A 16,332-nucleotide genomic window follows, 5' to 3' on the forward strand; every position below is an offset into this window, starting at 1 on the left:
ATCAGCTGTTTGTAGTTCGGCAGAATCAGCCCAGCAGTATGCAGACCTCATCTCAGGGTTGTGTTGGGGTGCAAGCATATTCGTCATGGGGGCTGGATGAAATCCAGTCCAGGCCAGAATCCAGCCAGTGGATTTGTTCATGTTACCATAACAAATCCAGTATAAAGAACCAACCAGTGATATGTTGAAATTCAATAACGTAGTCAGAAGCTGCCCTAAACTGTGCACCTCCTTCAAATTTTTTCTTAGGTCAGATAATTATGTAGACCTAACCCTAACCCCCACATCTTTCTTTATTTGAACAGATGTCATACTAGGTCTACTCATTCTATACTTTTGTAATGATAAAATTGATTATTTGAACTAAAATACAAAACTTTTGTGTTAATCTGTTACCTTTCATCTTTCTAGGTTTGGTCCATCATTCCAGCCTGTCAGGATTACCCTAAATCTTGCTTCTGACACCCAGTCTACTAGCCTTTGCCTTTAGATTTATATCATCTCACATATGTTGTGAAAAGAAGTGTATGGTTTAAAATAAAGTATAAACCAATTGATGCCATGAAAAAGCGTAGTATTATAAGGGTTATTATAATTATTAACATTATTAATGTAAATAGAGATGATCTGGGTCAGGCCATGGAAAAAGTGTCTTTCATTCAGGATATGGCCCATCCTCCCTTTTCAGAACTTTTCTCCCTGGCTGAAGCATCTATTGCATCATTAAGGGCTATAAAAACTGATAGAAGCTAATGGAGTTTTAAGAAGAGAGTCCAGGAATCCAGAAACATTCAAGGTACAGTCACTAAATGGAAAATTTCAGCCAGGAAGAAGAGAGATATAATGGGGCAGGAGAATATTCTTCATGCCTTCCAATGAACATGCAGCTGACTAGTGTAGGGGAGGAAAAATCTCTTCCTCTACCTGTCTTAGGTTCTCATGCTGGAGGTCTGTAAATTGGACTGACAAAGAACAGATTAACAAGAGAAAGCACACAAACTTATTTAACGTAAGTTTTACATGACACTGGAGACTTCCTAAAGAATTGAAGATCAGAAGAAGTAGTTAAGCCTGAGAATTTTTATGGGAGGTGTGATAAAGAGCGTAAGGTCATGGAAAATGTGATAAGACAAAAGAGTATGAGCTAAGAATAGTATCCTGAGGGGCTTAGCAAGGACTGTTTGTTCTGATTCCTCTTGGTGTCCCTCCATAGTCAGAGATAAGGATGCTCTTTTCCTCCGGGTATAGAGAGGGTGTCTTTCACAAGAGGGTCTTATGGCCAGCTTCAAGGGAGCTTAGGAGGTCAGAGTCCCTCCTGTACCTACTGTTTCTCAAATTCCTTTAGCTTAAAATATTTAAAATGCCAAAGAGCCATATTTTGGAGCAGCATGTCATGAACCCTGTCACTAGCCTTTGACCTAGTCTACAAAGAGAATTAAAAAATTCTTAGAAATAAGAAGGAGATTCATCAAATAAAGGAAAATACTTAGCAAATATGCAATAACATAGTAACACTTAAATCCTAGGTGTTTTATGCTTTGGGAATATTCATCTAAACCTACTAAAGGAAAACCTTCAGCCCAGAAGATATGTTGTCCATTAGTTACTAAAATGATGAAATGCCAGAAAATGCTTTCACTGTTGGATCAGGATGTCACGACAGACTAAATTCTTATTATGGCAAATAAAAAGAATATAAATTCTGATATAGACTAGATATTAATGTCTATCATAGCTCCCATGACAAATAATAAACATTCTAAAATCTGAGCACTTTGGTACTCTTTCTGATTACCATCAACCATTCACACATAAAAGAGAATTCAATAACTGTCTTCATTAATTATTGTGCTCTAAGAATGGAGCTAAAGAGAAAGATATATTTGTGTATGTTAGTACATGTATTCAGGGCATCAACAGTATTTCATTTACCTAAGGAGATGAGATTTATCTTAACTGATAAAATATTTGAAAAATGATTGGTGAAAATGTCTATTTTCCTTCTTTGTTTCATTGAGTACAAAATAAACTGTCAGCATAGAGCAAATAAGCAATAACTGGTATTACCAAGTTTTAATATCCACCACTTCTTTTTGTGTCCCATCAATCATCCTTGAAAATCACTTAGTGAAGACGAATAGAATTTTTAATGTCCTGGGAAGCACCATTTCTTTCTTTTAGCAGTGGGTTTATGGGGAGAGGAAGAGAAAAGGAAGTGAAGGAGAGCATTCCCTGGAAAGGGAACCCTCAGGAAAAGGAAACTGAAAGGGTTGCTCTCTTATCCAACCCCCTAGTTTAGTGCCATTCCCACAACCAAATGGTTCCATTTTCTAATCTATCCCTCAAACCCCAAATCTCAACCCCTCCCTTCTCAATCATCCTCATCCTATATCCACACGTCTAGTAACATGGAAACACCTCAGGCCTTCAATCTATGTTTTATGAGTAAATGAACAAATTAAATTACATTATCATATTACCTGTGTATCTTTGAACTGTGATGATTCTGTTCCAAGAAAATCGTTGATGGAGAAAATCCAAATTTGTAGGCTTAGGGTTGGCATATGCCTAAATTCCTGAGCTTTATGCATCTTGAAGTAAATATGTTGATTTATGCTTTTGATGTAGAAGGCACCAAACGACCCGTGTTGAATTCCTCTGTCTAAATGTTAATTTTATGGATTTTAGAACCTGTAGTACCCCTAGAGAAAACAGGAGAGAACCCTATTCATGTTAGAAATGCATTAATTAGAAGAAAGGAATGGTGGCATTAACATGGAAATTAGGATTCCTCTCACCTAATTTTGAATTCAGCATTGTTTTCAGTCTATGCAACAGTTCCACCTCTTCAGCACTCAAAACTGCAAAGAGAAATAAGGAAGACTCTTTGGATATCTTTGCCAAAATTCATGAAGACCCTACTAGACCACTATTGTTAGTGTTTCTCTATTATCTTGACTTTGGAAGGATCCTATCATTCTGTTTGGGGGCATTCCAGGTTGGTGGCCCCTTCATCTCAATCAAGTTACTCAGCAGGGTGGCATGCCCTCTTTGGGAAATATCCCATGCTAGGGCTTCTCATGAGGCTGTTTCTGACCTTTGAGGCAACGCATTTTGGAAAATGTTTGTAAATGTGAGTTACAGTGGAAAAATAAAACTATTAACCATTTTCACTTGAGTTTAACTGTAAATCAAGAGATGATAATCTGAAAGAGGCAAGACAAGCAAATATCTTGGAAAAGAACATTCCAGTCAGGGGTAACAGCATCAGCGAAGGCTCTTCCTTGAGATGGATTGTGGCTTAAAAGGTTTTGAAAAACTCCTAGGAAGAGAGTGTGGCTGGAACAGAATGACTAAATAGAAGACGCAAGTACAAGAGAGATAACAGAACCAGACCCTAAGTGGATGAAGAACTAATGATGATGGTGACAATGAGATGAAGACAGAGGTATTGCAGAATGCTTAACCTGGATGCAGCTTTAAGTTGTCTTTCCTTCCTCTTGTCACTGTGCAGACAAGAAAATTGACACAAAGAGTTTAAGTAATTTTGTCAGGGTTCCACAACAAACCAAGAGAGGAATGAGGTTAAATCTTAGTGATCAGATTCCCATTTCATCTTTCCCATTCCACTGACAGGCCATCAAGTTCCAAAGGAAAAGAAATTATTTGCCAACCTCTGTCTCTGTGGTTATTAGATTATACCATTCTCCAAAGTGTTTCTGCTTGGTGTTTTCCATAAGTATCAAATTCTTTAGAGCTGGTGGGAGATAGGGAGAGTAATAATGAAGTAGTGTGATTTTACGCAGCATTTTAATCCTTTTAAAAAGTTTTGTAGACAATGACTTCTTTCTTTCCATAATTTTTCTTTTCCGTAACTGACAGTTTCTGCCTCTGGCCAAATACCACTGACATTCCAAGGAGGGTGATACATAATGTTGTCAGATTTTTCATATCGGTAAATTTGATGGCTTAATATTGAATTATGCAAAGCAAGAAGCAGTTGATTTAAACTTAACTTTAAAAGGAAATAGTAAATTATTGGGATACCTGAATAATAAAATGGAAATTTAAATAAAAACATATGCATAAAAAAGAGGAGTCCAATCATAATGCGTTTGCTTAAAAAAATGATTGTATTTAATCTCTCACCACTACTTCTGTAAGAACATTTAAGATGCAATTGCCCATTATTTATTGTATGTATTTAATGAATATTTTATAAAGTCCTGGCAAGTGCTATATTTACATAACATATGTTAATGGTATGACCACTAATAAAGGCAAAGAGTCTTTAATATAAAATCCATCAGGCACTTCCTGATGGTATCTGCAGCTGAATATTAAGTAAATGTTCATTTCTAAAAGGTAAAAAATTATTCTTGTTTCTAACCAGGGTCATCCACAAACTGTAATAATTTTGGAAGTCAAAAAGACCAGGGCTATTTGAGTCCACCAAATATTCTGTATTTTCATTCCTAATTACTTTTAGTAAGGTTACAATGGATTACTCAACTTTCCTGATCTTTAAATGTCTTCTCTACTTGTACGCATTCTGTACTTTTTTATATCCATGAAGCCAGGGAAAGACAAACTGACATAAGAGAAGCATTTATGTGCGCAGAGTGTGACAAACCTCCTATCACTATTTCTTATCCAGGACTTTTCATGATGACCACAAAGTTGACCTGAAGAAAACACTTCACCCATCACTTTACACATATTCCTAGCTATAGAATTAATTTTTAAATTTATAAAATTTATACAGATTTCTCTCATGTAGATTGCTGTAACTTACAAAATTTAAACACGTGTGGCTTCTTGTAATAATTCCTGGACATATTCAGCAAAAATTAAAGGATACTTTATTTAGAAAAATTTAGAAGTATCACTTATAGAAATAAGTATGGAAAAGAGTAGCATTAAGACTGAAGTCGGTTTTTCAGATAATGATTTCTCTTTTTGGAGGGTGGAGGATGACATTTTATTTTCTTTCATTTGACATTTTCGTATTTCCTTGCATGTGCTAGAGGCTGCTATGTGTTCACCAAAACCCATTTCCTTTTCTTCTTGACACACACCTCAGCCCCATAGCTGTTAGATGGAACCAAGTAACTGTGCCTGATTAAAAAATAAAAAACATAAATATAGTAATATACAACATTTTGGGGACTTTTTCCTAAAAATTTTCTTGCACAATATTCCATGAATTCACTCTCTTCACTCTTCTGCCATTTTGTTGCAAAGAATGCAGTAAGAAAGCTAACAAAATATATACAAAATCTATATGAAGAAAAATATAAAACTCTGATTATGAAATCAAAGAAGAAATAAATAAATGGAGAGATATTCCATGTTCATGGGTAAGAATACTCAATGTTTTAAAGATGTCAGATCTTCCCAGCTTAATCTATACATTCAATGCAATCTCAATCAAAATCCCAGCAAGTTATCATATGGATATAGACAAACTGATTGGAAAGTTTACAGTGAGAGGCAAATGACCTAGAATTGTTAACCTAATGTTGAAGGAGAAGAACATAGTTGGAAGACTGATGCTACCTGACTTCAAGACTTACTATAATGCTACAGTAACCAAGATAGTGTGATTGGTGAAAGAATAAACAAATAGATCAATGGAACAAAACAGAGAGCCCAGAAATAGAGCCCCACAAATGTAGGCAACTAATCTTTGACAAAGGAGTTGAGACAATACCGTGGAATACAGATAGTCTCTTTAACAAATGGTACTGAAACAACTGGACATATACATGCAAAAGGTGAATCTTGATACAGACATTATACAGGTCACAAAACTTAACTCAAAATGGATGGTAGACCTAAATGTAAAATGCAAACTTATAAAACACCTAGAAGATAACATAGGAGAAAACCTAGAGGACCTTGGGTATGGTGATGCCTTTTTAGATACAACACCAAAAGCACCATCTATGAAAAAAATAACTAATAAGCTGAATGTCATTAAAATTAAAAATTTCTACTCTGCCAAAGACAATATCAAGAGAATTAGAAGATAAGCCACAGACTAGGAGAAACCATTTCCAAAAGATATATCTGACAAAAGACTGTTATCCAAAATATATGAAGAACTCATAAAACTCAACAATAAGAAAAAAAAAACACAATTTAAAAATGAGCCAAGGACCTTAACAGACACCTCACTGAAGAAAATATACAAATGGCAAATAAGCATATAAAAAGATGCTCCACACCGTATGTCATCAGGGAAATGCAAATTAAAAAAACAATGAGATACTACTATACACTTATTAGAATACCCAAAATCCAGAACACTGATGACTGCAAATGCTGGCAAGGATGTGCAGCTAAAGTTCAAATGAACTTTAGAAGATAGCTTTATGGTTTCTTACAAAACTAAACATACCTATTATAAATATATCCAGGCTTTACCCAAAGAAGTTGAAAATTTATATCCACACAAAAACCTGCACATGGATATTTATAACAGGTCTCTTCATAACTGCCAAAACTTGGAAGCAACCAAGATGTCCTTCAGTAGGTGAGAGGGTAACTAAACTGGTACATCTAGACAATGCAATATTATTTAGTGCTACAAAGAAATGAGCTGTCAAGTCATGAAAAGACATGGGGGAATGTAAGAGCAGGTAAATATGAATAAATTTAACTTGCCTATTGAAAGAAAACAATTTTCAAATTGTCTCAAACAAAATTCAACATCATGTAATATACAGTAGACACACCCAAATACAATGATTTAAAATGTTAAAAGCAAAAGAATGGGCAAAGATAAACCAAGCCAATTAAAACAAAAATAAAGCAGTGATTAAAATCTTGACATCAGACAAAAAAGAAAAAAAATAATTAAATGAGATGAAGAAAGACACTTTTAAATAATACAAGCAGCAAACCATAATTAAATTACTACAGTTAAAAATACTTACACACTAAATAACACAACACCAAATATATGCACCAAATATAGATAACACAACAGTTATCTATAATGGGTGAGTTTATACATCATTCTCAATACAAGACAGAGCAGTGGACAAAATATAAATAAGAATATAAAAGAGTTAAAATATAATCAATAAAGACCTTATTGATGCACATATCAATATGAAAACCATTAAAATTAATTATATATTAAGAGACCAAAAATTGTAAGTTACATAAAGATATCAGAAATAATGCTCTCTGATCAAAAGACAGTAAAACTGAAATTAAAAATAAAATAAGAAGCTATAAGTCTCTTCCAGCTGGAAATTGAAAAGAGCTTTCAATTTATCAACTTGTAAGTGAAAGGAAAAATACAAATAGAAATTATAAATTTCTGAAAAATAATATCAGAACATACAGGGGATATATAAAGCAGAGATCAGAGGACAGTTTGTATCTAAAAAACTTTTACCAACAAAAATTAAAAGAATGAAAATAAATGAACTGAGTTAACAAAAAGTAAAGCAAAAGAAACACAACTAGGGAAATCATAAAGGCAGAAGCAGTAAGGAAAAGAAAAGAAAATCAATGGATAGTAATAACAATAGCAGTAGTGGTAATCATAATGAAATCAAAATTAAAATTCTTTGAAAATTAAACAAAATAGACAAACTACTAGCTAATTTAAGCAAATAAAAAATGGCAACAGCAAACATAAAAAATATAAGGAGGAAATAACTAGAGAAAAAATGAAAATTTAAAACATCATGTGGTAAGCCTGTATACCTCTTTGAAAACAAGATTGAAAACCTAGATGGATAAGTTCTTCAGATAGTAAAATTCCTAAAATTGTCTCCAGTAGAGTTATAAAACTTAGACAAACATGCACAGAATAAACAGAGAGAAGTATCAAGCAACTACCTCTATTAAAAAGGCAAATGGCCCAGATGGTTTCACAGGAGATTCTACCAAAGCTTTAAAGACCAGATAGTTCCAAAGCTATGGAAATTATCTCAGAGCATAGAAAATAAATGAAAATCTCCTAAATTATTCTATAATGGAAACACAAGATTGATACCTAATCCTGATAAAGATAACCTAAAAAAGAAAACTGTAGACAAATATTACTTATGGATAATAATATGAAAATCCTAAATAACGTATTAGCAGACCCTAATACCTCAATAAAAAGTAAGACATCATGACCAAATATATTCCAATCCTGGAATGCAAGGTTGCCTCAATATTAGGATGTCTATTAATACGTCACCATATTAGTGATTCACAGTAGAAGAATAATGTGATTATCTCCAGTATACTAAAAATGCCTTTGAAAAAGTACAACTCTTGTTTCTTATTAAAGGTTTCAAGAAAGCAGAAATGAATAACTGCTTTCATAATATAATGAAATATGTAAATATATCACAATACTAACACCAGTGTCTCACTGGGGAAAAAAAAGTTATTTCCACTAAGGTCAAGAAAAGTCAATGTTGATCACTATCTGCACTACTATTTAATATTGTACTGAATGAGTTAACCAATGAATATACACAAAATAAATTAATTATAAAATAAAAATTGAAAAGTAATTCTATTTGTAGATGATATGATAGAAACTCCTAAAATATCATGATAAAACAACTAAATAATAAAATAATTTAGCAAGGCAGAAGACTTTAAAATTACATCTAAAATCAATAGTCTTTCAGAAAACAAATAATAACTATCCTAGTGGTTCACTTTGATATAGAGATTCAGTTATCTAATACCAGTATTAACCTGATTCATACACACAGTTTTATTTTGATCAAGGGCTATAAGATATTTCATGAGATTAAATCAATTCTTGTGCTTGCCTCCCGTCATGTCATTCCTTCCTCAGCATTCTTATTCCTGGCTAATATCTGTGGCCTCCTGATGAGTTCAGTGATCCAGTCTCTGAGATAAGAACTGCTAAATGTGCTTTGGCAATGATTATGACTGAGTGAATCTCTGAATACAGTAAGTCCATCCTTGTATTATCTAAAAGCTCAGTACTTTGCGCAACACTTCTTAAGCATTTCAAATATATAAATACAAAAAGACTCACCTATTACCAAAAGATGGCAACTTCTAGTAAACTTTGAAAAATGGTGTGAATCTGTTAACATAGCAGATTTTCTAAAGCATGTGGAAAAGTTATCTTGGCCTCAAGTAAGATTGCTCCTCTTCAAAATTTTCCAAGGTGATTCTTGTTAGTTTTTACAGAATGGCAAATCCACAGCCAGGGTGAGTTCTAGGATAATATTTGTGAAAAATATTTCTAGCACTATCCTTCCCTGGTTTCTTATGTCTTTCCTGAATATACTGAGTATAGGTTGGCCACCCTTGCTAGGTGAGTTTTCTCAACTTGATCCATTGAACTGGTTCACATTCAAGAGTAAGGAACTTTCTATACTACTCCTCAAGGGAATACTTTCTTTTTAAAGATATATATGCAGTAAGATATAAATATCTCAGCTGAATTTTAGGAATTCCTGAGAGGTAGATTTCACATTGAGGTTCTCAGATGCTCTCAAATCTGTTCATGGATGTCCTCTTTTTAAGAAAAAGGTTGATTTCTGACATATGTAGGTAATTTCTAGGACAAGTGTTTTCAGTTGAGAGCTATTGATTCCTACTTATCTTTCAATTTTGTGCACATATGTGTATATGAATGTGTATTTTGGGAAAGAGGAATAGACCCTCATTTTCATTACATTCTTAAAAACCAATGAATTAAGATATTACAGATTCAATACAATTGTAATCTCTGAAAAGAGAGAAGGAGCTGGATTGAGTTTCTCACAGAATGACTCTTGGAAAAGAAAAACAGAATCCTCAAATCTTTAGGATATAAACCCATACATGGTAAAATGAATACAATTTAGTATTCAGTCCAATTGATAGGTATTTATCAGATTGCTTATTTCCAACATTGAATTTGATAGATATTTAGGAGAGAGTTTTCAAACATTCTTTGTTTTACATATCATCTCTGCAAAGGGAAACGGCTCTTAGATGTTCCATCAGGCATCCACTTTGTAAAACACAAAAGAAAGTTTTACAGATCAATCTTTCTAAAATTATCTTTTGAAGTTCTAGAACAAAGCTCAGCTGGCTTTCTCTTCTTTGGTTCCGTCTCAGTGGTAGGTCAGAAGATTTGAGAATTGAAGGGCTTTTTCAATATAATAAGCAGCAGGTTTCCATTAAAGCACAAACTCCATCATCTAAATATATGCTAGGAGTTCTTATAAACAAGTGTAACACGTAAATCCTTGACTGATTCATTTATTTCCAATAGTCCTCTGTGATTCTCAAGTCTAATATCAAATACATCTATCAGTTCTTAAAATGCTTATATATTTTTCCTTAAATTTGTTCCAAACTTCTTCAGCCTTTAAAATTATTTTGTAAGTTTATGGTCATTGACTTAGTCTGTAATTATACCCAGTGTTTCCTAAGGCTTCTTGGTAGCTTCCATGACTATCATGTACTGGCATCTGGTAAATGAAGAGTTTAAATGTGTTGATTGAATGGTATGACACTTGAGTGGAGATGTGGAACATTATTAACATTGCTAAAGAAAAACAGGGCTGAACAGTAATTAAAGAGGTAAGAATAGATTTTATTCAGGAACTATTGCAAAAGGGAAAAGAAAGCTCAATATAGAACTAAGCTCAATTCCAAGTTCAGGAATAGCAAACGGAAATTTATAGCCAAGGAGCAAGGTGAGGGTCAGTGGATGGAAAATCACTAAAACGTTAGGGAGAATTCTGGTTAAACAGACTGAATAGAATTCTTGCTGAAGGAAGGCCAGGGTACCAGATAGCACATGAAGGATGATGGAGAATGAGGGGTTTGATCAAATATCAAGGATGATCACATATACAGTGTGAGGAATTCTCTTTAAACTGACTTCTTAGCAGAATTCTTTCTAAAAAGTGGCAATTGAGAGATGAACATGGAAGCGTAAAAGTCAAGGCCTAGTTTAGAGGAGTGCTCAGAAGGGCCTGACTGAAGTTTCGTTAAGGACAGTCTCTGTCAGTATGTTATCAAAATGAAGGAGAAGGTGAAGACCATTCTAAGCCATAGGATATAGGCATGGTCATGGATGGAAAGTACTTCAGTAAGTCTGAGGACATAGAATAGCTGTTTGGACAGTGATGAAAGCCGAGGCTGAAAAGGTATGATGGGCGTAAGAAAGACACATATGCTAACATATCGTGTTAATAACTATGGTCTTTACCCTAATAGCTGCTAACATATGAATGAATGATATGATTGTTTTTAAAACGATGATTCTGGTACCATTGTGAAAGTTCTAATGGGAGGGAAAGAAAATAACTACAGAGAAATCAGTTTTGAGTCTATTGCAATAGAGATTTTTAAGAGAGAGATAAGACTCTGGACCAGAGTAATATCAGAAAAAATTGAGTCATATATGAAACATATTTTGGAGGTGAAAATGAAAATTCAAGGTAGTCATGGTGACCAGACAAAGGATATGAAAGGGGAAGTGTCCAAAGACATTCTCAAGATTTTAGTCTAAACAATTGACTATCACAAGATGGATGGCAAGGCTCTTAATCACATTAGTGAATAGACATATATCTCTTTGCTTTGAGTAGGGTGGAGTGGGAATTTTAGTTTCAAATTTTAAGTTTTAAATTTATTGAGTCTGGGCTATCTTTGAAATTTAGTTGATTGATTAGCCAAGCCAACTTTTCACCATGAGGCCATGCCTCTGATCTCTGTGCTCTACTTCAGAGTAAACCAGCCAGGGATTAAGAGATAGAGGAGACTGCTATTTTAAAATTCATGAAAAACATTTTCCAAATTCTCCTTGATATCCACTTAGTAAACATGTTGCTTTGGCTTGTTTACCTGAAATATTCTAACTCCTAAGGCTATCTGTAAGGAATGTTGATTTGCATTTCAAAAATTCGCCCTAAACTGTCAAATTGAATAATACTTTCCTTTGGAGACTTCCTTTGTCAATGCAAAGACAGGAGGTAAACACTGTTAAAGTGTAAACAGAAATTCTCTTTCACTGGGTCAGGTCCCATTTCTTTGCATTTCTCAGCAGGGTTAGGATAATGCCTTGTACAAGTTTGTTGAATTTAACAGCCTTCCATGCTCTGAACATTTGCTGATGGGTGTATACACTTTTAAAGGGAAGCAGAGCCAGAAGTAAAGTGGAAACAACAAATTTTATTCAGGAACTATTGCAATAGGGGGAAAAGGACTTCATTATAGAACTGCACTCAATTCCAAGTACATCAAGGAAAGGTGAGGAGTTACAGGCAAGGAGAAAGGGTGGGCATTGGTGGACGGAAAGTTATGAAGAGGAGACATCAAGAGTAGGTGGATTCTTGCTAAACAGATTTAGCTGGATTCTTGCTGGAAGCACAAGACCAAGGTGGTGAGATATCAAGTGTGGGGGATGAGGAATTTGATCTGATATTGAGAGTGATCAGATGTCAAGGGTAGGAGAATCTCACTAAACAGACATAGCAGGATTCTTGCTATAGCTGAGCTATCCAGGCCAAGCCAGGACAGGGGCCAAGGTCAAGGCTTGGTTGAGAAGAGGACTCAGAGGAGCCTGACTAAAGTTTGGTCAAGGAGAGAGTCTTTGTCACACATACACACACACACACACACACACACACACACACACACGAAAAAAAGGAAAAGACTTTTATATACTAATTTTTCCCCTTAGTTTGTTCCTTCACTTCAGAGTTCCCTTCTCCTAATAATGGAAATTTAAATGAGGAAACTCTATAATAGAGACAATACAAATGTTTTACAAAAGTATAGATTTGAAAAAAATGTGGAGAATTTAGAGGAGATATCAAAAAAAGTAATGAAAATTAATAAAAGGTTCTAAATAACATGGATTAGGCAAAATAAAAGTGACAAATAGTTTTAACTACGAAAAGCTGACTAAGGATAAAAACTCACAGAATCATGTGCCTTATTACCAATAGAGACCTGAGAGATTCTCTCTTTATTTTAAATACAAAGAAGTTAAGTTCCAGAGAATGTGCAGGACCTTTAATGAAAAGATCTTTACAATACCAACTGTTTAGCCAGAGCAATTCAAGAAGGATCCTACAGTTAGCTGACACTCTCATTGTGTCGAGAGCCTCCTTATTTTTACTCCAACTCATTTTTTATTGAAACACACTTAAAATTTGGACATATTTATTCCAGAGAAGTATCTGGCATTGTTTTTCACTCTAGATACAGTTTTTCCTTCTAGAACTTTCTCTTATTATCATCATTTGTGGTTCATATTGTGTAATTAAATAAGTCACTCACAGAAATAAGTCATTCACTAGAATCTATTAAAAGACTGATGAACTTACATTGGTTGATAACTTATTAATGAATTGGTGAATGTTTATTAAATTAAAATTCTTTCTTTTTCTTCAGCAATGACAATGCAGTTTATTAGTCATCAGTTCCCTGATTATCATGACCCTACTATTGGTGAGTAAAAGCTTCTTTTCTCCTTTAGCCCAAATAATGACATTGTAAATAAGTGGTTTAGAAATATTGTTGGTGTCTGTTGAGAATGAGAAATGTATTTTACACTATGACTTAACACAAACAGATATAAATGTGTAATATGTAAGCTACTGCAATAAAAGCTTCAAGAAATAATATTTGTCCTTACTTCTTGCCATACACTCTCCTACTCTCCGTTCTATTCTGTTTCTTTCTGATATATGATGTTTGGAATACCTTAAGTTGATTTCAGGATGCACTAATGGATAATTACCTGCATTTGAAAAACTGTGCTCTGGATAATAGAAGCGATGCTATTGTATGCTTATTTGGTCATTTTCTCCCTTTATCAGTCTCTAGATCTTCTGTTGTAGAATTGGTTAACCATGTTAATGGTGCATTTGGAAATGATGTAAGATATAGATATAGTTTTATTCAATATCCTCATCTTGTGGATGAAGAAACTGAGACTCAAAGAGTCAAAATATTGTTAAAGCCCAAATCCAGTCATGTTTCATTTTTCCTACTCAGTTTTCTTTTTACCATATATAATGTTGGACCATTGCACTTGGGAACAAGTTTTCTTCCTCAATCAAAGCAGAAAAGATTTCTTTAAAACTGCTTTACTCTTTTAAAGAGCTACTTTAAAGAATCAGTTGAAAATTCCCAAGCAGAGCCTGCCATAGCATTCTTTGTCTAGAAACACATTGGCATTGAAAACACATCAAACTTTATTTTGTGGAAGAAGGAAACATATACCTTCTGGACTCCTCATAATTGCCTGCTTGCCTGGACTGTGCACTCCTTAGACTACACCTCATCGCTTACCCTTTTTATTTCCTCAGTCTAAATATCTCCTACCCTCACTCCCAATGGATACGATCCTCCAGTTCTTGTTCTGCTCATCAAGCAATTTTAATTCAACTTCCTACTGTGTATACAAAAAGTTATCCTATACATAATTCTCTTGCATCATTTCCTGAAAATCCTCCGGGATGTTTGCTTGAATACTATTGCTAAAATGAATAAAATGTACTTACTTTGTAATTTCCTGTGGGGAATCAGAATTGGCTGCCTCAAAATAGGTCTCTTTGGCTTGATTATTTTTAAGAACAAAGGACTCTGAAAGAAACTTTGACCTTTCCCCTAACTGCCTAAAAGAATTTAGGATAAAAGGCCTGTCCCCCAGACAGGTCATTACCATAGAGTAGACTATGAGGGTCCTTGTTAAGCCCATTCTTATTAAAGTTCTGTTTACCAAACATTTGTTTTTCTATTTCCATGTGAATTACCTTCTTCCCCTTTGAAGTCCCAAAACACCACCCACAACACCCTCCTTTGTCTTTAGCTGAAGATGATATTTAAGCTGGCAGCTTGGCCATTTTGGTGAGTTACTCAGTTTTTCTGGGTCTCTCCTACATATAAATGATATATAACATTGTTTGATTTTCTCCTGTTATTCTTTCTCATGTGAATTTAATTTGTAGCCCAGCCAGAAGGACCTAGAGGGTGTCGACGAAAATAATCCATAACCAATCTATAAATGAAAATTTGGGTGAGTTTATTCTGAGCTGACATCTGAGGACCATGGCCTGGGGCCTTTCTTCCAGAAGGAAGAAAGGGCACCAAGGAAGTGAGGTATACAGAGTGGTTATATACCCCCAAACAGGCTGTTTCACATATGATTGAAATGTCCCTCCCACAATAGTCACAAGATTGCCCTGTCGGCACAGCGCTTGATGGACACAGCAGGTAGTGGGTCTGCTCTCTCAGAGGGCATAGCAGGAGGCAAGTCTATTGTCTTGAGCTGGGTGGTCACAGGTGAGCTCAGCAATCAGTTTCTAGCCTAAGGAAAAATGCTTAATCTTTAAAGAAATGCCAATTTTGGGAGGGGGAGGGAAGTTGCACCTTTATCTCAAGGGCCTTTGCTCTTGCCATAGGGAATATCTAAAGCAGATATACAACGCATGCTCAATGGCCTCGGTCAGGCCGTTTTGGAAAGACAAGGTCAGGCCGAATTAGGTTTACACAAAATGGCTTTCTCGTATACTCCAATATATCCTATTACTTGCCATTTTTATTTGTCAAGGGTAAAGGATTTGTCTTCTTTCCCTACAGCCCCGTAATTCAGCAAGACCTCTTCATCAGTTGAATTGAATTAGTAACATTTACGAGCAGGCGATTAGTATGTTGTTAATCAAGAAGGATTTCTTCGATGAGTTCAGTTTTGTTTCTGAAGGGAAAATAATCATTTTGTAAAGTTTTAGAAGTAATTAGCTACAATTCTTGTTTGATAATCATCTAAATCCATTTTTTAAATATCTTGATTCTGGAATGTTGGTAACTTTGCATAACCCACTATGAGTTACAAAATAGGAGAAATTGTGAGGCAAAAGTTCTGAATATTTTAACTTGTCAGAAAGTTCAACAGAATAATATATCATTTACAAGATCACAAACTCACTCTGTTGTTTGTTATTTTTCATTATTTTTAAAACTTTATATGCACTGGTGTTTCAAAAACCTTACCTTTTTCTTACCAGCCTCTCAAGTCTAATGGCTTGAATAGGGCAACACATGTGAATAAATAAAAAATGGCTCCTTCAAGAGGGAGAAATGAGAAGGATGTGATGATGACTTCTTTAGATATCCATGAGACACATCCATCATTTGAGATTAAGCTAACTGGAAATTCCATATTAACAGCTGAAATCATACCTTTATCTGGCTATAAATAAAATAGCTTCAGAGGAAGAAGTTTAAAAAGGGAGACACAGAGCACTTTATTACTTTCAATTTGATTTTCCCATCATTTCATTTCTTGGCATCTCTAATGGGACTATTGGTTAACAATTT

The 16,332-nt window shown here is 34.6% G+C and overlaps 1 protein-coding gene across 2 annotated transcripts in view; it reads left to right on the forward strand.

Annotated features, from left to right (window-relative positions):
- Positions 1 to 16,332, forward strand: part of RIT2 (Ras like without CAAX 2) — a 346,591-nt gene that overhangs the window by 58,966 nt on the left and 271,293 nt on the right. For both annotated transcript variants that reach the window (XM_014834700.3, XM_070513134.1), the window contains one exon: positions 13,402 to 13,458. In XM_014834700.3, coding sequence (XP_014690186.1) covers positions 13,402 to 13,458 — 57 coding nt within the window. The remainder of the gene's footprint in view (positions 1 to 13,401; positions 13,459 to 16,332) is intronic.

The sequence above is a fragment of the Equus asinus genome, chromosome 7 (genome assembly GCF_041296235.1).
Source record: "Equus asinus isolate D_3611 breed Donkey chromosome 7, EquAss-T2T_v2, whole genome shotgun sequence".
NCBI lineage: Eukaryota > Metazoa > Chordata > Mammalia > Perissodactyla > Equidae > Equus > Equus asinus.